Here is a 23504-nt window from a genome sequence, read left to right on the forward strand (position 1 = left end):
ATTGGTTTTCCACCTTAACCTATTAATAACACCTAGAAGCACATTTTTAACCAAAGAACTTGATTAGCAAGTTCAATTCACGGTTCAAAGTTCACCGTAATGGTCTTGGAGTAACCAGGGCGTTACAACTTGGTATCAGAGCATGCCAAGGTTTAGGGTTCCTTTAGACTGGCTGAGCATGTACACTCACCACTAAAGACAAGCTCGACTCATGGTTTAGTAATTATTTATGTAATTATATGTATAACTGCTTAAATATATTATAAATGATTTACCTATTTACATAAGACACCATGTTAAGACTGTGCCCTGAATATTGCATCTTTAGCAACCGTGTGCTAAATAGTACTGAAATTGCTGGAGCATACTCATTAGTATTGTTGATTGTGAACTATTATCTGATACATGCTAAATACTATAATCATGTATCCATTTGTATATTTGTATAACTGTGGAATTTGGTGATTATCTATTGATCTTGGACTGTGAGGCGGTAAGAGGTTTTGTTATTACTGCTTAACTGGCGGCATTGATTGTTTCAGCAAGGGTTAAGTTGACAAGAATGAATTCAGAACAGACAGATACATCAGCTAGCCAGAGTGATCAAGGCCAGAATAATAATAATCAGGGTCAAGAGAATGACCAGGGTCAGATTCCACAGCCAGCTCCTGCGAACTGGCAGTAGTTATTCAATGATCTACAGGCTACAGTTTTGAGGCAGGGAGAAGAACTCCGCCTCCTGAGACAACAGCAGGTTCCTGCAGTAGCCAGTGTATCTGAGGCACCTCCTGTATCGGTGCCAGCAGCTGAGCAGCTGGCTAAGGTTGGTAACAAATGGGAGCCTCTCTATGAAAGGTTCAGAAAGCAGCAACCTCCAGTTTTTGAAGGTAGTGTAGATCCTGCTAAAGCTGAGTAGTGGATGAGCATGATTACCACAATCGTAGACTTTATGAGGGTGACTGGTAATGAGAGGGTGGCTTGTGTCGCGTATATGTTTCGGGAGGATGCCCGATTTTTGTGGGAGGTTATAACCTAAACTAGAAACGTCAATGCCCTGAGTTGGGAAGAGTTTCAGACTCTGTTCAACGAGAGGTATTACAATGATGCCATTAGGGCATCAAAAGCTGAGGAATTTATTAGATTGCTTCAGGGGAGTTTGTCAGTGACTGAGTATGCCCTGAAGTTTGATCGATTGGCAAAGTTTTCCATGGAACTGGTGTCCACTAGTGGGACCAGGAGGGAGAGATTTCTCAAGGGGCTACAACCCAGGTTATCCCGTGATGTTCGCATTACCACTGTGGCTGGGGTTACTACCTATGCACAGGTGGTTGAGAAGGCACTCACAGCTGAGAGTGCAGAGAACAAGATCTGGCAAGATAGTGCAGCCAGAAAGGAGTTCAGGAGGACAGGTCCTCCATTTGTGGGTTCAAGTAGGGGTGGAGGCCCCAGTGATCAGAAAAGGAAGGTTCCTGATACCTTCCTAGTTCCAGGTTCTAATAGGCGGCCCCGCGGTGTTTCTTTGGGTCGTCAAGGTGGTAGTGAAGCTTGTAAGACTCGTCCTGAATGCCCTAGATGTAAGAGGCATCATTTGGGAGAGTGTAGGGAAAATGCCTGCTATTTTTGTGGAGCAGTGGGTCATTTTAAGAAAGATTTCCCTAAGGCAAGAAAGGAAAAACCCAAGAAAGCGGGCAGCTCGGCCCCAGCTCGAGTGTTCGCATTGACACAAGCAGAAGCTGAGGCTTCTCCCGCAGTTGTTACAGATCAAATTCTTAGTACTGGAACCCCGTATAATGTTTTGATTGATTCAGGTGCTACACATTCCACTACAAGAAAAAACAGTATTCATAACACTTAAAAACTGCTATCCGGGACTATTGATAGCACTTCTGAAAATGCTAACATAGCCCCTGTTATTAAAAGTCCAGTCTTTTCTATAACAGTTTTTGAATGTTATGTTCGATGTTATCTTAAACTATTCAATAACACATTTTTAGGTGCTATAATATTGAAATAATAACATTTAGATAGAGTTTTTGGTTATAAATTTGAAATTTAATTGTACTTTTTTCATAATACTTTTCAACTGTTACATTTGATTATTTTGATAACATTTTTAATTTGTTATATTATATAAACCATAACGATTTTTTACGCTTATAATATGTTTCTAAATTATAACATATTAAAAGTCTAGTAATAAAATTTTGTTACTTTAGTGTGGATAATATATTTTAAATTTTATTTTGATAAGTATATTTATAAGGTTTTTTTTTAATTAAAATATTTTCATTATTCTATTTTGATAAAAAAAAAATCAAAATTAATCATAAAATGTAATTCTCAATAAATTGATAAACCACAAGTATTACATTAATCAATAACTAATTCAAAACATGAATATGTCTAATTCATGAGATCTTAGTTCTAACTTAAATTTGAAAGCATAACATAATAAAGTAATATAATCTTGAACATTTTTTACTTTAAAAATGAAAAACAGAAACATTACAAAATACACAAAAATAAACCATGCATGAAACTTGCTCCATCCTTCAATTCATAATCCAACCAAGTACTTGCTGCTGAAGTTGTTTGTTGCCATCTGAAGCTCTCTAAATTGAAATCTCCTCAGGTTTCCAAGGCAAACCTCCTCATGATGTTGCTCTGAAATTTTTTAAAACACCGCAAAATTTAGTCAAATAAACCGTATGGTAATAGTTCAAAAGCTTGGCATCTATCACTCTCTAATCCAGTGAGTCAAAGAGACCTCTTCTATGCTCATATAAGTTGCATAATAATCACAAACTTTTCCACAAAAAATGAGCAAAATGAGAGCTGAATAAAATGACTAAAAATTAATCAAAAGAAAACAGAGAAAAACCATATACACACGTACATACATACATACAATGTGTAGTGACTGAAACATATTAGTATTATATTTAACTAAATATCAATCCTAATATAGCTGAAACATGAAAGTTGGAAACTCCCAAAAAAGAAAAATGTATGAATAAAAGAAGTTGTCACTATTGCACAAGAAAATGTTAGCATGTAGTCTTTCTTGATACTAGATATGATAATCAATTAGTGAACCTCAATTAGTAACATTAGCTGCAAAAATAGCTTAAGAAAAACTTGTTAAGATCTTACTAAGAGATTCAGAATGTGGTCTTTCATTGTATCAAATAAACAGCATTATCCCTTTCCACAAATATTCAAATAAGCAGCTATATTTTAGGCACAATTTTAGGACATTCATAAACAAAACGAATCTGATTGGCATGGAATGCATTTTGATTTACAGGACTAATGAATGACTTATGCAAAGCAAAACTCCATAGTAGTTCTTGGTTCATATGCTTGCTATTATGCACTTAATAGAAGACACAAAAAGAGTAATAAAGATTTTGTTCAAGCTTATCTAAGAGTTACTTGCTTGTCTTTTTTATTTTTTATTTTTGTTCTCTACTTAATCGACAGCTTGATTCCTTATGCAGGGAATAATGAAAATCTCTGGAAAATTTCTCATAAGAACATCAATGGAGATGATTCAACAGATCAGGAGTTTCCATACATTGATTTGGCTTCCATAAAAATTTCTACTAACAACTCTTCTGATTCAAACAAGTTAGGAGAGGGTGGTTTTGGCCCTGTTTACAAGGTAATTAATAAAGTATTTCTTTATTATCTTTTTTCAATCTGAAAAAGAAGTCAACATATATAGGATTACACAAAAACAAAATGGTTATTTGCAGGGGGCACTAAGAGATGGAAAGGAAGTGACAGTGAAGAGGCTTTCAATATGTTCTGAGCAAGGTTCAGAAGAATTCACTAATGATGTTCTACTGATATTGAAACTTCAACATTACAATCTTGTTTGATACAATATTAAAGCACTATTAATATTAAAGGACATAAATATTATATTCGTGCATGGTTTATACTACTATAGCAAGCCAACGAGTACCAAATTGCATTATTCTTTTGTACCAAATTGCAACTGACAACTTAACAGCCACAATGCCAATCAATATCAGTATGAATGCATCTACAAAATATGCACAGGACTACCAGTGAAATGATCTAGACATGAATTTCAAACTTGATATGGAAAGATAGGATATTGAGAGAACTAGCACTAGCATTATCACTAAACTAATTCATTCAAATACATTTTAAATTTTAGATCACTAAACTAATTCATTCAAATACATTTTAAATTTTATAAATAGATTAAGGAGCCCAGATTTTACAAATATGTATAAAATTGAAAGTTAACAGAGTAAAAGGAATGATCTAACAGAGTTACTAAAGCAGAACAATACAATTTTCATTTACCAAACAATATTTGTGAATTTCTCATAATTAACTCTAGAGAAAAAGAAACTACTTAAATTATAAATGACTTGCAAGATGAGATGAGATGAAAAGAGACATACTGGCTCATGCATCACATTAGCAGTTTCAGTCCTGGAAGTCCATTCCTCCAAATCAAGCTCTCTAGCTATGCTGCAAGTTATTCAACATATTTTTGTGTGAGGTAGATTCTAACTACTATAAAATGAACCAAAAATATGCTGGCTGAGATCCCTGTGGTCAGAAAGGAGCCCATATTGGACTCAAATTGAAGTCTATGGTTTCAAATTTTGCATATTAAAGCTAAAGTACCAAGAGAAAGTTAAGCCCTTTAGTTCAAATTTTGTGTACTCTTTAACTGTACAAGAATATTGTAAGCCAATCAAATCTGAAGTGCCAACTAAAATTCCCCAAAATTTCCCATATCAGATTATCAAATCAATTTCAAAAAACAAATCAAAATATATATTCCTAATTAACAAGCAACAAAACCAGAAAAAAAAGCTTCGAACAACTAAGAAAATCAAGAACACCGGATTTACAAATAAAAAGGTACACAAATGTTACTATAAAGAACACACTGAGTTGTGGCACAGAACAATAAATGGAAAAAATTATTTAAATGAACTCAATCTATTTTCAAATGGAGAACTATTATACCGTAACTACTTAATGAGAGGAGTTCAAATCTTTTTTATCTTATTTTCATCAACTAGCCCTATATCCCTAGATCCTCTCAAACATCGAATCAATGAAAAATTATAGATACAAAATCCTACAACTCCCAATCTCAAAATCAAAAACCTCGTAACAATAGTAAAATAAATAAAAGAATAAAAATTTCCAATAATAACCCTAAGATCAACATTTCTCAACTTTAATATTTCAACATTCAAACCATGGATATAGAACCCATATAATTAACAATATAAGCAGTCAAAATCGCTAAAAAGGCATGATCTTAAGATAATCAATATAAAACAGACCAGAACTTTCACCAATTTCACAGAAATGATTCTAGCCTAAGATATTTCATCTTCTACAAGATAAAAATATAAACAAGAAAAATGAAGAAAAAAATGAAAATAACACAGTTTATGCAAATCTAGCATTGAATCCAGAAATACTAGTCATAGATCTTAAGCTTTAGAAATAAGTACCTGCAACTACATTAATGTTAAGTCAGTTGTCTCCACCATCTCTACAATTTACAGAATATAACAAATAGTATTAAGCTCAGAAAGCAGACATATACAAAGCAGACATAAAAATAATAAGCTCAGAAAACTCAGAAAGCAGATATATACCTTCACATCTGACTTTCACATAGACACGGAAACAAGTTGAATCTACAAACCCCAAATCGTATCTGATTTTGGGATGTAGAATTTGGATTAGACTACTAAAGTATTGTAACACCTTGTAAATAATTAAAAAATAATGTACAAACTTGCAAAACAACCAATTTCCCCAAGAATTTTCTTGAGAAACAACGGGAAATACAGAGATGGAAGATTGAGACCTGATGGAAGATAGACCAGTCGAGCCATGTCGTAGACCCACCGCTGCAAGCACCGTCGCAACCACGAGCGAGCCACGCCATAGACCCACGAATCGAGCCTCCCTGTCATACGACCCAAGCCGCGGGCCCCCATCACCTTGTTACACACCTGCAACAAACAGAGAGAAGGAAAGAAGGATTGAACGAGAGTAGCTAAGAGAGAAAGATAGAACGAGAGAGAGTTACTAAGTGTGAGAGAGGAGGCGTAAAGGGTTATTAGGGATTCAACCTTAGAGATTAGGGTAAGGGTTTTTTCTTTCATTTGGCGCCTAAGTCTATTATATTTGCCGCCTAATATTTCATTTTAGCTGTCTTTTTAGCGCCTAAGTCTATTAGCACGGGACAATAACACTTTTAAAAATATGCTATATTTTAATGTAATATATGGGCATAATTGTTGTAGTGAAATAACATACCTGAAATATCAAGTTGTTGCTCACAAAGTTTCCAAAACTTTTGGAGAATTGCCTCATCTGGACAATATCCTAACCTTTCCAGCTTTGTTGAGGAAAAATTAGTCTTTCTGAACATAAACCACGATTCTGCCAGTATGGTACAAACCTTGGCACAGACAATGCATAATTAGACAAAATTTGAACAATAGTCATTATAATAGATTTAAAATGAAGCTTCAATTCAGATGTCATAATATCAAGGGAAAAATACTTACATTAATCTCAAGGAGAATCATTAATCTATTACTTGACTAATAAGTTTGCAAAGATTTAATCATAAATTACCTTAACAGTTGTTTTACAAGGCCTATTGCACATACAGCTACAGTATTGTCAATGTCATCAGCAAGCTCAATCATCCGATTGGAAAATCTTTCAGTGAATAGACCAAGAGTCGGCACATTATCATCCTCATCATACAGCTTTTGCAATGAAAGGACAGAAGCTTTTCTGACACCAGCATTCTTAAGATAATGTAAAAAAAAAAAGTGATAAGCTAGGCTTGTCAAGCAGCAGATAAGCATGAATAGAAAATTCGTTCACAATTAATTAGAAATTTAAAACTCACTTTGTCATTTAGTGTACAACCAAGATACTTTAAGTATAAATCCTGCAAGAACAGAGAGGGGTAGGACAAAATCCATACACCTAAAGACTCTATGCAAGACATTCGAATATTTGGATCCATGTCTCGATAACAGTGCATAAATAACCTTCAAAAGAGCAGCATGATTTAGTTTAAAATTCATGGGGGAAAAAAATAGAAGTATAGCACTATTTTTTAAATATATCAGACTTTACCAAAGTATTTAATTTTTAAATTCCTTAAGCTTAATTTGGAAAATCTTACCCGGTGAAGATTTTGCGCATCATCTCCTGTAGCATTGTTATCTTGTCATGAGTCATTGAAAACTTTGTGCTTAGTGACTCAACACGAAGTCCCTCGGCTCTTTTCTTTTTTTCAGCATCTAACTGCCTACGAGTTGTTTCACGTTGAGCACTGAGGACATCAGCAACAGCTATGAAGGATGTGACGAGTTGAAGTCCCATAATAGAAGCAACTTGACGATAGACTCTTGGAGGAGTGCTGCATAGTTTGGAAATGAGCCAAGTTCAAAGAGAGTAAGCTACATGAAGGGTTTGGCTTCAAATTTAAACTACAATTATTTGAGTACTAACCATGACAAAGCTATTATATAGTCCATGCACTTGTCGAACAGAACCTGATCAAAGAGAGGGCCATGTTGACTCTCACGTACCAATCTGTCCCAGAATAACTGAAGATTATCTTTGAAATTCTTGAACTCCTTTTTTGAGCTTTGGTAATCTTCAACTTCCCTCTAAGGTTCTCAAGAGTCAAGCAAAACTTTGGGTACAAAATTCAATGAAAGATTTATGGTTCCAAAATATTTAAATTATGCGAGGACATATTTAAAAAGAAAATTGGGGAAAAAAAGAGTAAAAATAACAAAGCATTGCAGGATACTCGTCTAGCAAGCTCGACCAGTGCAACAACAACATCATCGACATCAATCTCATCTAGAAGTTAGCCTTTTATAGTATATATGGCACCACATGCCTGTAGAATTATAAGTATCATCAATCAAAAACTCAGGTAAACAGTAAAGAAGTGCTAATCTAGTAAGTTTATATTTTCTTATACAAGCAGGTGACATTCCAACTAAAGAATGAAAGGCAAACCTACTTAAAGTTATTTAACTTTTCAGTATAAGACCTATATTTGTCCCTGAAAAATTAAAAAAAATATATATTACTCTCATTTTAAAATTTATTCAAGTAATTTCTAGGAACTTCCAGATTACCTTAAAGAGCATTGTCAAGAGTTCAACCATTGCAGATTTTGAATCTATTTCATATTGCTCGACCCACAGCTTGACTGTTTGGCTAATATGCTTTCCATTGCCTTTGATAACCTCTGCCCAAAAATAAATAAAGTAATATAACTATATTTGTCAAATCTACACATCAGATCCCACAAAGCGTGGTTTCTGTATATACAAATTATTCAAATACGTTTTTGAGCAAAAGTTTATTCTGCCAACATAGTTACCCTCAAAGATCAAACTTTTCTTAACTCTCCACATCCAGCAGTACCGTTTATAACAGCAATTAACATTCTAGCGATAGTTCTCGACTTTCTAAGAAAAGTAGTATGGAATTCGCACTTACTAACATTCCAATTGAAACTGAAGTCACAAATTTCCCAAAAATGTTGTTTGTATTCGCTAATATACGACTGGAAAGATTTTCCAGAACAATCAATTAATTACGAAAATGAAAAGAAAAAAAATCACATAGTTGCTCGCACTTTCACAATAAGTGCATTGAAGTGCTATTAACAAGAAATCACGCTGAACTAGTAATTGACAGGCAGGGAGCACACAATAATTCAAAGATTCATGCTCATTCAAAAATTGAATCATCATAATGGACTGTAAATGAGTATCAAAACTCAAACAAATTCTCAAAGACAGCGCAATCTTCTCCAAGATTATCTAGCAAAAGAGAAATAAATTAATTAGAAGTCTTATTCTTAATAATACATAAATCCAACGAGTGAGTGGAATGAAACAAAAATAGAAAAAATAAGAAACTAAACAGGAGTGTTTATTAGTTTCAGAATCCCCAAATCAACAAAACCCATATGATTAATGGAGCTATAACACTACTTAAGGGCTTCAGTATCCCCAAATAAAAAAATTTAGTATCTCACAAATAAAAAACAAAACTAAAAAATAGAGCACATTAAAGCAAATAAGGTCCGAAATTTCCCATAGAAGAAAGATTTGTAGCTGAAATTTGAGGCAAAAAAACAGAGGTAATGGGTGAAAGCTAGTAAATCCACTCAAAATAAGAGCATAACCGTCGAAAGCAGGGGGAGAGAGAAATACCGTCGAACCCACGCACCGTTGAGCCCCGTTTCCGACGCTGTCCAGCCTCTTGCGCCAGCCACCTACATGAGAAATGGCAAAACTTGAAGACAGATCCAAGAGGTTAGATGTGAAGGAGATAGAGAAGTGAGACTGAGAATAGAGAAGTGAAGGAGATAGAGTTGGCTGAGAATAGCGTTGAGAAGTGAGAGAGGGAATGAGAGACTGAGAATAGAGTTAGGGATTGAGAAGTGAGAGAGACGGGATGAGAAAGGTTGGGTTAGATAATAAAACCAAAAAAACACGCGTGTATTTTAATTGGCGCCTATTATTTCAGCTGCCGCCTATTTCTTATTATTTACCCATAGCATTAATAACGTTTTTCAAATTTTGTCATATTTGACCGTAATATTTGGTCAAAAATGTTGTAGTGTTCTTTTGTTGCTAGTAGTATTATTGATAGACTGTGTAGACCCTGTGATTTTTATGCTGTGGGGTTTGGAACTTTATTACCCACTGGGGAATTAGTGGTATCCAGGAGATGGGTCAGATCTTTGCCAGTGACAGTGGAGGGCAGAGAGTTGTCAGTGGATTTGATAGAATTGGTTATGAATAACTTTGACATGATATTGGGTATGGATTGGTTGGTAAAGTATGGGGCAACCATTGATTGCAGAAGGAAGATGGTCACCTTTGAGCCTGAAGGTGAGGATCCTTTTGTGTGTTGTTGGTACTATGCATGGACCTCGCATACCTATGATTTCTGTTTTGAGGGTTAGAGATCTATTGCAAGAAGGTTTCATTGGGTTTCTAACCACTGTGGTTGACACCACTCAGGTCGTGCCAGTGAGACCAGATTAATCTGTGAATTCCTGGATGTATTTCCAGAAGATTTGCCAGGGTTACCACCACATAGAGAAATAGAGTTTGCGATAGAACTGGCACCAGGGACGGAGCCAGTGTCTAGAGCACCTTACAGAATGGCCCCAAGCGAGTTAAAAGAATTAAAGGTACAGTTGCAAGAGCTATTGGGTTTGGGTTTTATTAGACCTAGTTTCTCACCTTGAGGAGCGCCAGTTCTATTTGTGAAAAAGAAGGATGGTTCTCTGAGGATGTGTATTGATTACAAAGAACTGAATAAGCTAACAATCAAGAATAAGTATCCTATGCCAAGGATAGATGATCTGTTTGATCAGTTGCAAGGTAAGAAGGTATTCTCAAAGATTCACCTTTTTTCTGGTTACCATCAATTGAGGGTCAAGGAGGGAGATATACCGAGGACTGCTTTTCGTACCAGGTATGGGCATTATGAGTTTTTAGTCATGTCTTTTGGGTTGACTAATGCCCCAGCTGATTTTATGGATCTGATGAACAGAGTGTTCAAGGATTATCTGGACCAGCTTGTGATCGTCTTCATTGATGATATCCTGGTATATTCTCAGTCTGAATCAGAGCATGAGCAGCATCTGACGTTGGTTTTACAGAGACTGAGGGAACACAGATTGTTTGCAAAGTTCAAGAAATGTGAGTTCTGGTTATCTCAGGTATCTTTTCTTGGGCACATTGTCAGTAAGGAGGGGATTAAGGTAGATCTAGTGAAGATTAAGGCAGTCAGAGATTGGCCAAGGCCAAAGAATGCTTCTGAGGTTAGAAGTTTCCTTGGATTGGTAGGTTATTATAGGCGTTTTGTAGAAGGGTACTCTAAGATTGCTATTGCATTGACTGAGCTGACACGCAAGAGTCAGAAATTTGTGTGGTCAAACAAGTTTGAGAATGGCTTCTAGGAACTGAAGCAGAGATTTATTACATCTCCAGTTCTGAGTCTTCCTACAAATCGGGAGAAATTTGTGATTTACTGCGATGCTTCACATAAAGGTTTGGGTTGTGTTCTGATGCAGTCAAAAAGGATAATTTCTTATGCCTCACGTCAGTTGAAGGAGTATGAAAAGAGATATCCCACTCATGATTTGGAGTTAGCGGCTGTGGTCTTTACTTTAAAGATATGGAGGCATTATCTTTATGGTGAGAAGTGTGATATCTATACAGACCACAAGAGCCTGAAATACTTCTTCATCCAGAAAGATTTGAATATGAGACAAAGGCATTGGCTGGAGTTAGTAAAATATTATGACTGTGAGATTTTGGGCTTGTACTTCATTCGCCAACAACAACCTTTTTTTTTTTACTTTTTCCCCCGATCCACCCCTTTTTGCCTTGGTGATCGAGGAATTATAACATTCCCACATTTCTCGGTGGTTTCCCAACACGCATCCTACCCCTGTGTCGGTTGGAAACATCATGGCCAGGTGCCAGACCGAGGTCACAGCTCGTAGGTCAACTGGGATAGGCCTTCCAATCACAGCATTATATGCAGAAGGACAATCAAGTACTATAAAAGTAGTGAGTAATGTCATGTTCGCAGGTGCAGTTCCTGTTGTGACTGGAAGCCTGATCAACCCAGTTGGGGCGAGCCCTTCGCTGGGAAAACCATAAATGGTTTGGTTGCATGGCTCCAAATCTTGCACTGATAACTTCATCCTCTCCAGTAAAGATTTGTACAAAATGTTGACTGAGCTTCCTGCATCCACCAATACTCGCTTGACCATCATATTAGCAATCTGGACATCCACGACCAGAGGATCTGAATGGGGGAATTGAACATGCTGAGCGTCAAGCTCAAAGAAAGCTATCAGTTCTTCCTCTGTTCAAGCTTTTTTGGGAGTTCGCTCCTTTACGCTCAACATTTCAATGTCCTAGTCATGACATAAGGTTTGGGCGTACCTTTCCCTTGCCTTCCCACTATCTCTTGCTAGGTGTGGGCCACCGCAAATGGTCAGCAATATACTAGCAACTGGAGCTGGCTGTAAAGGGGGTGAGCATTGGGGTACAGGTGCCTGCTCGTTGCCTCCTCAAGCCTCTCATTGAGAACCTCCAACCGCTCGCACATATCTCCTTAGGTTTCCTTGCCTAATAAGGAACTCAATCTCATCCTTGATCTGGTTACACTCGTTGGTGTCATGACCATAGTCGTTATGAAAATGACAAAACTTGGTTGTATCTCTCTTGGAGATATCTTTCCTGATTGGGCTGGTCGCCTGAAAGGAACAGTTGTGTGAGTGGCTTGATACACTTCTGCTCTGCTATCGATTAGGGTCGTATAATTGGTGAACCTCGGCTCATATCTGTTACTTTTAGGGCGCTTGTTCTCAGATGTTTATGGCTCGTAGTTCGCCTTTTTTCCTCCATTTTTTCCATTATTTTTGCCATTGCCATTGGGTTTCCTAGACCCACTATCGACTTTGGTGAGATCTTCTTTCAGACCCTGGTCGTCTGCGGGCGACGTCCCTTCATTCGCAATGGCCTCCTTGAGCTTGATGTATCTATCTGCTCAGTCCAAAAATTCTTGGGTGCTCTTGACCCCATTCTTCCGCAAACTGTTCCAGATGGATGAATGGGGTTGTACTCCAGTCGTAGGAGCCATCATCTTTCCTTCATTGCCAACCATCTTAGCCCTAGTAAGGGCTCGCATGAAACATTCGACATACCCCTTAAAGGTTTCTCCCTCCTTCTGGTGTTTCTCAACCAGTTGATTGGCCTCAGTCAGATGTACTCGTCCAGCATAAAATTGTCCGTAAAATTCTTTCACGAACATTTCCCAAGACACTATGCTGGCTGGAGGGAATTTGAAAAACCACTCCTGAGCAGTCTTGGACAAGATGGCTGGAAAGATCCTGCACCGAGCATCATCTTACACCTTTTGGATATCCATTTGTATATCGAATTTATTCATGTGAGATACAAGGTCTTCCAATCCAGTAAAGTTGGGCAAAATTGGCATCTTAAATTTGCTCAGGGTCTCGGCCACTGCTATTCTTTGCACAAACGGAGTGCCTTTTCGCTGGTCAAATTTGATGTGGGATGTCCGACTCCCCACTAATTGTTGCACGACCTGGTTCAAAGCATCGAACTGGGCCTGCACAGTGTCTGGTACTATTGGAGTGACTGGTGCTAGAGGTGCATACTCGTCGTGTCTTTCTCTTCTGTCATTGAGAACATCCCTCAAATCCTCATCCCTACGCCTTTGTCCGCTCACGCCCAATCAATCAAAGACGGTGGGCTGTCTAGGCTGCCCCCAGCATTCTGGCTCGTCGACTGGCTCTTTCTTGGTGGAGGGCTCTGTTCTCCAACCCTTTCTCCTTGCCGCTGACCAACGTTTCCTCTGCCAGAATCCACTTCATTATAGTCATGGCCATCCCTAAAGTGTGACTGACTACAGTGCGACCTGTTGTTCGCACTGTTTCCCCCTCCTCTTGCTGGCATATCCCAACCGACAGGTGGAGGCCTACGTTGGTCGGTAGGTCCCCAGACATTATTATGTCGTGGGGGACCCCTGACCGTAGAGCCTGAATCAACCTGCCTTATACTCGTAGAAGGACGTTGTCCCCTGCTTGGTGGGTTTGGCTCCTCAACAACTTGGCATCTAGGACTTTAAGGAGGCTGCCCGGCCCTATTCTGCCTTTGCTGCTAGGGATTATCTCGACCAGCGCAAGAGGGTGGTTACTACTTAGGATACTGAAACGGTCTATCCTATTGAGCAGTAGGGGTTGCTCCAGTCTCTGAGGGTTTCCCAGTTGAGGCAAAGTGTGGTGATGTTGAAGATGATCTGAATGTGGACCTTACTGCGGTGGTGTACTAGGTGGCTGATCCAGTCGGGAAGCCTGTGTAGGCTGTCCTCGGGCCAACTGAATGCCTGCCTCCAGAGTGGCAGTGGCGTCATACTGCCGACGGTCCATGTCGGCTTGCCGTTCATTGAATTCTTGGCGTTGCCTATCAATCTCTCTCTGCTGCAACGCCATCGTTTTAGGCACATTTTCTTGATTAGCCCTCAGATTGGCTAATTCCTCCTATAACACAATCAGAGTCGTCCTTAAAGTCTCATAATCCATTTCCTCCTCTTCAAATTCCACTTGTGACTCATCCTCAGCCACATTTTTGCGGGGGAGGCTAGGTTGGTGCAGTACCAGAGATTTGTCCAGTCTTTCTAGCTATTTTCACCATTTAATCTTCTTGGAGGTCTTGTTTTCAGCTCTCAATGAAAGCACCAAAATGTTAACCCTTGATTTGGTCAATGACACAGAGTCAAGTAAAAAGACAAAAAACAAGACGAATTCAAGATCAAAAGATAAATGACACCAAATATTTATAGTGGTTCGGCCCCAGTGATGGTAATAACCTACGTCCACTTAGTGTTCTTATTGATGTAGAATCCCAAAAATGGTGATCAATAAACTAGGGTTCACGAGTTTCACAAGCTTCGAGATGAATACAGATTTGGTGGATAAAAATACTATAATTCTCTCTCTCAAAAGTTCCAAAAAGTCTTAGAGTTCAAAAGCCCCCCCCCCCCCCCCCCCCCTTTCTTGAGTCCTTTGAATCTTATTTATAGGCTCAAGGAGTTCTCCATGGGCTGATGGGCCTTAATTACATTTAATACAGGCGTATCTAAACAAAAATGGGAATTACAATTATTACATAAATGCAAAATTACACATCTGTAGGAAATATCTAAAATGTTGCGACCAGACTGGTCGCTCATAAAATATATTGTGTACTGGGTGAACTCTTTTCTGGTTGATGGTCGAACATATCATACTCACTAAAACGGTCACGTGTATCCCACGTGCTTGTTAATTCTGCCACGTCATCAGGTAAATATTTTTTGGGTAAACAACTACTATGAAATGGTGTTTAAACAAGAATTAACAAATCACATCTGGTCTAGTTCTATATACTCTTAACACGCAAAGTATATCCACTAAACTGTCCTACTACACTAGTAACCCAGATCTAGGTCACATGTATTCATAATACTAGTGGACTGTACTAGCAGTAATAAATCTAAAGATTCCATAACTTTATTTTACTGCGAACTATTTAAGTTTATTATCTTAATCTCGATCCCCCCATACCAATATGAGATTGAGACCACATAGATAAACTTTGGAACATTCTTATATTTACCTAATATTATCATATAATATCGGACATAGTCGATATATATAATAATTCAATTCAATTATTTAATTCATTTAAAACATTTGATAACTACAATTGCTTTAAGGGCATTATTCCCAACAAATAGAATTAAACCCTGAGAAAATAAAAGCGTTGTTGAACATGTACTCACCTGCCAGGATCAAAGGCGTGCAAAGCATGACAGGGCGTATAGCAACACTGGGCAGGTTTGTATCCAAATCAACTGATAAGTGCATTCCATTTTTTATTATCCTCAGGGGTACCATGAAATTTTAATGGACCGAGGAATGCGAACAAGCCTTTCAAGCTCTAAAACAACAACTAGCACAACCTCCGATCCTTTCAAAACCCCTTGAGGGTGAAGAACTGTGCATATACCGGGCAGTGATGGAACATGCTGTTAGCACAGTCCTGGTTAGAGATTAGGACAAAGTCAAACATCTAGTTTACTATGTTAGTAAAAGGCTAGTAAGAGCGAAAAACAGGTATCCTCGGATTGAAAAATTGACTTACTGCCTGCTCATGTCTTCTAGAAAACTTCGGCCATACTTCCAAGCTTATCCCATCAAGGTCCTTACCGACCAACCATTGCGTCAAGTCCTGCAAAAGCCGGACACCTCTGGTCTGCTACTAAAATGGTCTATAGAGCTGGGTCAGTATGAGATCACCTACAAGCCTCGAACAACAATTAAAGGTCAATCTCTAGCAGACTTGGTTACTGAGTGTACAAGGGTAGCAGAAACAGACGAGAAAATGGCCGAGCAGCCATCAGAATCTGGACCATCGCCCAGTATAGGTGCTGAGCAGAACACCAAACAACTAGAGTCTAGTACTATCCATTCCGAGAATGAAGCACAAGTCTGAAGCTACATGTCAAAGGCTCATCTACCAAACAACTGTTTGGGGTCGGTCTTACACTAATAACGCCTGAAGAGTAGCACATCCATTGTGCACTCTGTTTTGTTTTAACGCATCTAATAACAAAGTGGAGTACGAAACATTAATCGCGGGCCTAGATTTAGCAAAAGAAGTAAAGGTCAAGTTCTTGGATAGATACAGTGATTCGCATCTTGTTGTCAATCAAGTCCTCAATAAGTACACTGCTCGGGGAGAAAAAATGAAGGCCTATCTTAGTAAAATCAAGGACATGATTGCTCAGTGCAAGAAATCACCATCCAACAAATACCAAGAGAACAAAATACCACAATAGATGCACTGGCCAGCAGCGCTGTGGTGGACAAGGCCAACCTTGTTCTTATTGAGTACATGGCCGAACCTAGTATCAACCTGCTAGAACCATTCCTTCTGATAGACAACACTCCATCTTGGATGACCCCAATTGCAGCCTATCTAGACACAGAACCCTGCCTAGAACATGTAATGAGTCTATGAAACTGATGCGAAAAGTTGTCCGGTTCCTAATCCTGGACGGGGTTATGTACAGAAGGAGATTTTCCATGCCATTGCTAAGATGTGTCAATCAAACAAAATCAGGATGGCTGCTGAAGGAGGTACATGAAGGTTTCTGCGGGAATCACACTAGGGGGCAAAGTCTATCTTAAAAGATTCTAAGGCAAGGCTACTTCTGGCCCACTATGAATGAAGATGCCTTTGCATATGTTCGAAGAAGTGACAAGTGTCAGAGGTTTGCCAAGATACCCTGAGCAGCCCCAAACGAGCTTACTCAAATGCAAAGTCCATGGCCCTTGGCCATTTAGGGAATTGACCTTATTGGTTGGTTACCAAAGGGAAAGGGGGGAGTACAGTATGCAGTGGTGGCAGTTGATTACTTCACCAAGTGGATGGAAGCCAAGCCACTGGCAACCATCACTTCCAAAAAAGTACTGGAATGTTTGGTGAAAAATATAATCTTTAGATTTGGTCTATCCCAAAAAGTAGTGTCCTACAATGGCACCCAGTTTGACAGCCAACTATTCACTGATTTTTGTGCCAAGCATGGCATCACAAAAAGCGTTTTAGCAATCTCACACCCTCAAGAAAATGGGCAGGTAGAAGCAGTTAAAAAAACTCTCAAAGACACTCTGAAGAAGCGTCTAGAAGAGGCTAAATGAAACTAGCCTGATAGATTGCCTGAAGTATTCTGGTCATACAGGACTACCGAGCGAACAGCCACTAGTGATACCCCCTTTGCACTCACATGGGTATGAAGCAATGCTGCTAGTTGAGGTGACTCCCCCATCTCACCGGCGTGTGGCATACAATCAGGATCATAACCACTAGCTGTTAGCCGAATCCTTAGACCAAATTGAAGAAAGACGCGAAAAAATCCAGCATACGCCTAGCTACCCATCAGCAAAGAGTTGCCCACTAGTTCAATTCCAAAGTTAAGGAACAAAAGTTCGACGTGGGTCATTTAGTCCATTGAAGAGTATTCCAAGAAACTCGAGATGCCTCGGCAAGAGTGCTAGGTCCAAGCTGGAGGGTCCTTACCAAGTTGCAGAGGTAGTACCGCTCGACACGTACAAGCTAGCACGGTACGATGAAGATCTCCTGTTAGTTCTTGTCCCCCATTACTGGAATGGGGAACACCTGAGGAAGTACTACCAATAAACATCACTTTTAAGCAATTGTTGACTGGCCGGTACAGGAACGAACTCCCCTTACCACCAACCAGACCAAATTAGCTATGGTAATTATGAACATGCACGAATTTCCCATTTATCGTAATAATTAGTATTTATGAATGTAAGCTTCGATTGTAGTGACGCAACTTGTATGATTAATTTTTAATCAATAAGACACGATTTTTGTCCATTTTTACAAGCCTTACTTTATAATGATTATCTTGTCAACTAGTGCATATATCACAGATTGTCAGCAGTGTATGAAACCTTCGTAGGTTTTGGCAAACCCAATTGGTCTCGAACAGGTTATTACGAGCAACTCTGGTTAATTAGCAAGTGACCAAAAAGATAACCCATGAGTTATGAATCATGCTCCGTCACTTGGGGGGCACCATATTCATACATGGACAAACAGAGGAAAAATGCGTAATTAAAAGGACTTAGAAATGTTAATTTTATTAATGTTAAAGTGCTTGCGCGTTGCTCGGTATGTACCGAGCAACAAAAAGACCCATAAGAAAAATTTGTAGATAGGGTTGAAAATTTTTTGTTTACAACTCATTCGAAAAACTTGAACAGCTCCGATTTACAGAGCTGCACACCTCCAAAAATAGTATACCGAGCAATAATATAAAATAAGGTATGAGCAGATATATAGTCAAATCGAGAAGCGTTTCATAGATAAGTGTTAAGATTGCTCGATATTAAAGGTTGCTTGGTTCAACCATGCTGTCTTTACCAAAATAAAAGAGTGCTGAAGATTAAAGGTTGCTCGACTCAACCATTTTATTTCTTTGCAAAAATAAAAGAAAGGCTAAAAAGGTAAAGTGCTTCAATGGTCTTGAGGCTGGTCGGTTGGTTGTTCTTGAGGCTGGATGGTAGGCAAGTCTTGAAGCTGGTCTTGAGGGACAGAGGTGTCAGCTGAAGCATTTGGACCAGAGGGTAGAGCAGAATCCTTGGGATCAGGTGTGTTATCTTGTTCGGCGACAGAGAAAGCTAGGTCTCGAACAACTGAAATCTGTTCGGTAGACACAGTCTGGGCCTTGACTTGTTCTCGCTTAGAACAATACTGCATAAGCTCATCAAAAGCCTCCCCCAAATAGTTGTAGTCGACCCCCTTATTGTGCACCCATAAGTCATAGAAGGTACTCATGCCAAAAGCCTAATAGGCCACAACATCAGCAGCCCTTCTACTTTTCTCTTCATCGAGGGCCTTTGCCAGTTTGTCCCTCTCTTCTTGGATGGCTCTCCCTTCAGTAACATTCTCATGGCAATGTCCTTCAGATCTTTCACCCTCCTCTCCAGCTGATTGATGTCCAAGTTCCTTTGTTCAGCAGCAGCTTGGAGACCCTTGTTATCCTTGGTAACCTGCTTTGATGTCCACTGCAACTCCTGAACCTACTCGGTCAGCCAAGTAACTTGGGCTTTTAAGAAAGCATTCTCCTCAAAGTCCCTTAGTAAGCCACTCACCTTCTTTTTCACCACCTTAACTTGGTGGTGAGCATAGCTAAGTGCCAAGATGCCTTGCAACATTAAAATAAGGAAGTTAGAGGACTTAACGAAAGTAATAACAATACCAGGCAGATGGAACACTTACCCTAAAAACATCCAACCATTGTTGATATTCTCCAGAGATATGGTGCCCAAGGTAGCCAAAAAGTTGCTCTGGGAGGCAGACACCCTTTTTACATGCCCCTGGTGGATTACCAAGGCCTTCTTCAGAGGATATTTAACCTTTTCTGTAGGGTCCTCAGGAGCACATTCCTAAACTCTGCTCGGAACAGGGGACTCTCTTACAGGTGCGGAGGGGGAAGTTCCTTCAACAGGGGTTACCTTTTTCTTGCTGAATTTGTGCGAGGGAGTCTTCTCAAGAGTCTGTTCAACTTGTTCGGTAGCCTCAGTTGGAGGGCCAGTCTTCTGGCACTTGGCCGAAAGGATCTCGCTGCTGGGACCGCCAGCCTTTTTTCTGAGCGAACTTCTTAAAGAAGGTGGATGGCATATCTATATAAAAAAAACAAGATGTCGGAAAGTAGAACGTGCATGGTCAAAATATGTAGAAATAAACAAGCAGACTATAAATAAGTGCAAATAGGCAATGTGAGATCACCCTCTGTCGCTCCATCCGAAGAGCCATTGGCCCCAATTGTGGTATCCTCATCGCTCTCTGATGAGTCAGAGTCTATGCGCTCAACTTCAATTTGTTTCCCCTTTCCAGGCTGGGAGCAGCACCAGTCTTGGGAGTGCTGCGTTTGGCAGGTTCCCTTATAACAACTCCAGCTGAACTCCTTGTCCGGTGGGCAACGCAAGGCCTAACTAGGGGCATAGATGACATTTTTGGTTTTTTCCTGGGCGGTGGCTGACTAGGTGACTTGGTGTTGGGCAGCTACTTCCTAGGCGACTGCCTGGTGGGGGTGGCACCCTTAACGTTGGCCTTGGGATTAGGGTAGAGCTTGACAGTTGCAAGTCTTTATAGCTAAGGTCCATGGTAGCTAGTTCTCTGGCCCGTTTCTCCATCTCCCTGGTGGGGGTCGGCCAGCATAAGGGACCGTTGAGATACCTTTGGTATTAGCTAAATAAATGTTAGAGTCTCTATGGCTAAAGTAGAAATACCCCAAATGGCCTTGTCGAGGATTGGATTTGAGGTCAAAAAGGTAATTAACTTCATGCGTAGACGGCATCGGCCAGTTTAAGGACTTGTATAAAACATAAAGGGCTGAGAGGAACATGATGCCCTTAGGATTGAACAAGGTGGGGAAAAGACCAAAATAATCTGCCATACTTCGGAAGTATGGCAGAAGTGGAAGAGTGGCGCCAGTAGTAATGTGAAACTTTCTCCAAGCGCAGAATTGGGCTCCGAGGTACTTGTCAGTCTATGAGGCAGTAGGTTTGAGGATTGAAACATCTCCAAGCTTGAAATGCTCTTTGACGTTTTGTAGTTGTTTGTTACAGATGGTGCTAGCCGGAGCTACGTATAGGGGGGCCCTCCGTCTCCGGTGAGGGGTTAAGAATAGCCTCGGTTTAGATCTTCATGGCATAATCTATTTCGGTCTCCCCTTCCTCCCCAAGATGCTCGGTTCTTCCTCAGGGGGTGGGACCTCCTGGACATCCTCGGTAGTGGCACGACGTGCCACATGGGGGTCTTCCTCATCAGCACCATGAGTAGTTTGTTTAATACATGTTATTACTGTCCTTAAGTGATGAGTTTGCAAACCTGCCCAATGATCACCTTCCTCTATAGTCTGCGCGTAGAAGGAAAAGGGGAAAGATGAGGTTAGAGCACCGAATAGTGCTAGTCAGTATAGACACCTTTGGTCATACCGACCAGACCAAAATAATAAACGGTACGGTGTACCGACCAGCAAATAGATCGAATCAAAAGTCAAGAAGAACCGAGGCAATGTATCAAGGAGCATATACCCCTGACCAGGTTGGACGGTATGGTCCCCAGAAGAAAGTTTCCATGCTGCTTAGCACCATTGAAAACTTGAGGGGCAAATGTTATCCCAAAAATTGGCATATCTGACATTGCACTAATCTTGAACATGTGGCATTATTCTTTAGACACATAGCGGTAGGCCGGGTAGACTGGTCGGCATATACTCACATAATATATAATAGTTACTGCTCGGCAGGACCACCAGAAAACCTACTAGTCGATGTGACAGACAAATGAACCTGGTCGGCTGAAGGCAGTTACACTCCCCGTTAACAGTCCGCGAGAATCATCCAACCACCCGCAAAGATCACCTAACAACCATGAAAACTCAGTCAAGCCTCCTAACAAATAGGAATGTACCTACCTGCGAGAATAAGGGGATATTTCCACCATAAGTTACACCATACGCAGCCCCTGGGCTAACAGAGCATTATAAATACAAACCCTCCACCACAGTTGGGGGGGGATGAGGAAATTGGCCTACCAATCGGTATTTAGATATACACCGGGCAGCCTATTTTCATATCTAGTATGAAATCATACCAATAGATCTTGAAATTGAGAGAACGTGTAGAAAGAATTGAAAGATAAAGAAAAGGTTGGACTTTACCATGGCTGAGAACGCAAATAACGTTGTTAATAATAATGCAAATATGGGTAATGCAGCTAAAGTCGATCCACCATCAAGGAATTATGTACTCACTACTGTTATGAGATACATTCAAGTATTCGTCCTCTAATTGTTGAGGCTAACAATTTTGAGATAAAACTCTCAATTATTCAGATGGTGCAAAATTGTGTACAATTTGGAGGGTTACCAAATGAGGATCCAAATCTACATATCACAAACTTTTTGGAGTTATGTGCAACATTCAAAATGAATGGGGTGAGTAACAATGTTGTACAATTGAGACTATTCCCATTTTCTCTAAGGGACATAGCTAAGAGTTGGTTGAATTCTTTACAAGCCAATTCTATAGTTGCTTGGGAAGATTTGGCTCAGAAGTTTCTTGGTAAATATTTTCCTCCTGCCAAGTCAGCTAGAATAAAAGGAGAAATTAACAACTTCCATCAACTGGATGGGGTGTCTTTGTATGCTACATGAGAACGATTTAAGGAATTGCAAAGGAGATGCCCACATCATGGAATAGAGAAGTGGTTGTTAGTTCATACTTTTTACAATGGTTTGGGGGGAAATACAAGAACAATTATAGATGCAGCATCGGGAGGAGCGTTTATGAGAAAAAACGCTAATGAAGCGTATGAGCTGTTGGAAGAGATGACTATGAATAATTTTAATTTGCCTATTGAGCGTGAGAATAAGAAAGTAGTAGGAGTCTTAGAAGTTGATCCAATAGCACTATTGACTGCTCAAGTAGCATCTCTAACCAAACAATTGCAGCAAACTAATCTCGCCACACAAGCAATGCAAGTACAAAATGTCGTGAGTTGTGAGATTTGTGGAGGACCTCATCCTTATGAACAATGCCCGAGCACAACTAGTTGCTCAACAAATGTAAACAATATGCCCTTGGAACAGGCACAGGTTATAAGTAATTTTTCAAGACCTGCACCCAACACTTACTCAAATTCCTATACACCTGCTTGGAAAAATCATCCTAATATGTCTTGCAAAAATAACCAAGGGTTACAACCACACTATCCACAGTACCCACCTCAACAACCCCCTCATCAATCAACGTATGGATTACATGCTATACCATATTATGATCCAAACCCACGCCCGTCTCATCCACCATCACATCCTCAAATGAACTCACCAACAATTCAACCAGACCAATTAAATCAATTCATGACAGACACAAGGTCTTCCATCGGAAGTTTGGAGACACAAACAAATGTTTCTAATAGACAGAAAGGAAATTTGCCTAGACCCACAGAGGTAAATCCTAAAGAACAATGTCAAGTTATCACTTTGAGGAGTGGGACTAAGTATGATGGACCTACAATGGAAGAGAAAGGGAAGAATATAGAGAAACAACAAGTTACTAGTCCAATTCAGGAGGAGGTTACTAAAGACCTTCCAAAAATAAAAAAAAACCAAAATAATCTGAGCCTACACCAAAAATTCCATATCCTCAACGGTTTTGAAAAGCTAATCTTGACAAACGATTCTCCAAATTCCTTGAAGTATTTAAGAAACTTCACATTAACATCCCA

The 23504-nt window shown here is 39.6% G+C and overlaps 1 protein-coding gene and 1 non-coding gene across 2 annotated transcripts; both read right to left on the minus strand.

Annotated features, from left to right (window-relative positions):
- Positions 1 to 6656: 6656 nt before the first annotated feature.
- LOC133822250 (sister-chromatid cohesion protein 3-like) lies at positions 6657 to 7670 on the minus strand. Its single transcript, XM_062254525.1, has 4 exons — positions 7555 to 7670; positions 7226 to 7462; positions 6944 to 7088; positions 6657 to 6839 (listed from the first exon to the last, which is right to left on the minus strand). Exons 1-4 carry the CDS (start codon positions 7578 to 7580, stop codon positions 6657 to 6659), a joined length of 591 nt encoding a protein of 196 aa, XP_062110509.1. The 5' UTR covers positions 7581 to 7670.
- A 14695-nt stretch (positions 7671 to 22365) lies between these two features.
- Positions 22366 to 22472, minus strand: LOC133813285 (small nucleolar RNA R71). Its single transcript, XR_009884315.1, has one exon. It is a non-coding gene; the product is annotated as a small nucleolar RNA R71 (small nucleolar RNA).
- Positions 22473 to 23504: the final 1032 nt, after the last annotated feature.

Source organism: Humulus lupulus, chromosome 1 (genome assembly GCF_963169125.1).
Source record: "Humulus lupulus chromosome 1, drHumLupu1.1, whole genome shotgun sequence".
Classification (NCBI taxonomy): Eukaryota; Viridiplantae; Streptophyta; class Magnoliopsida; order Rosales; family Cannabaceae; genus Humulus; species Humulus lupulus.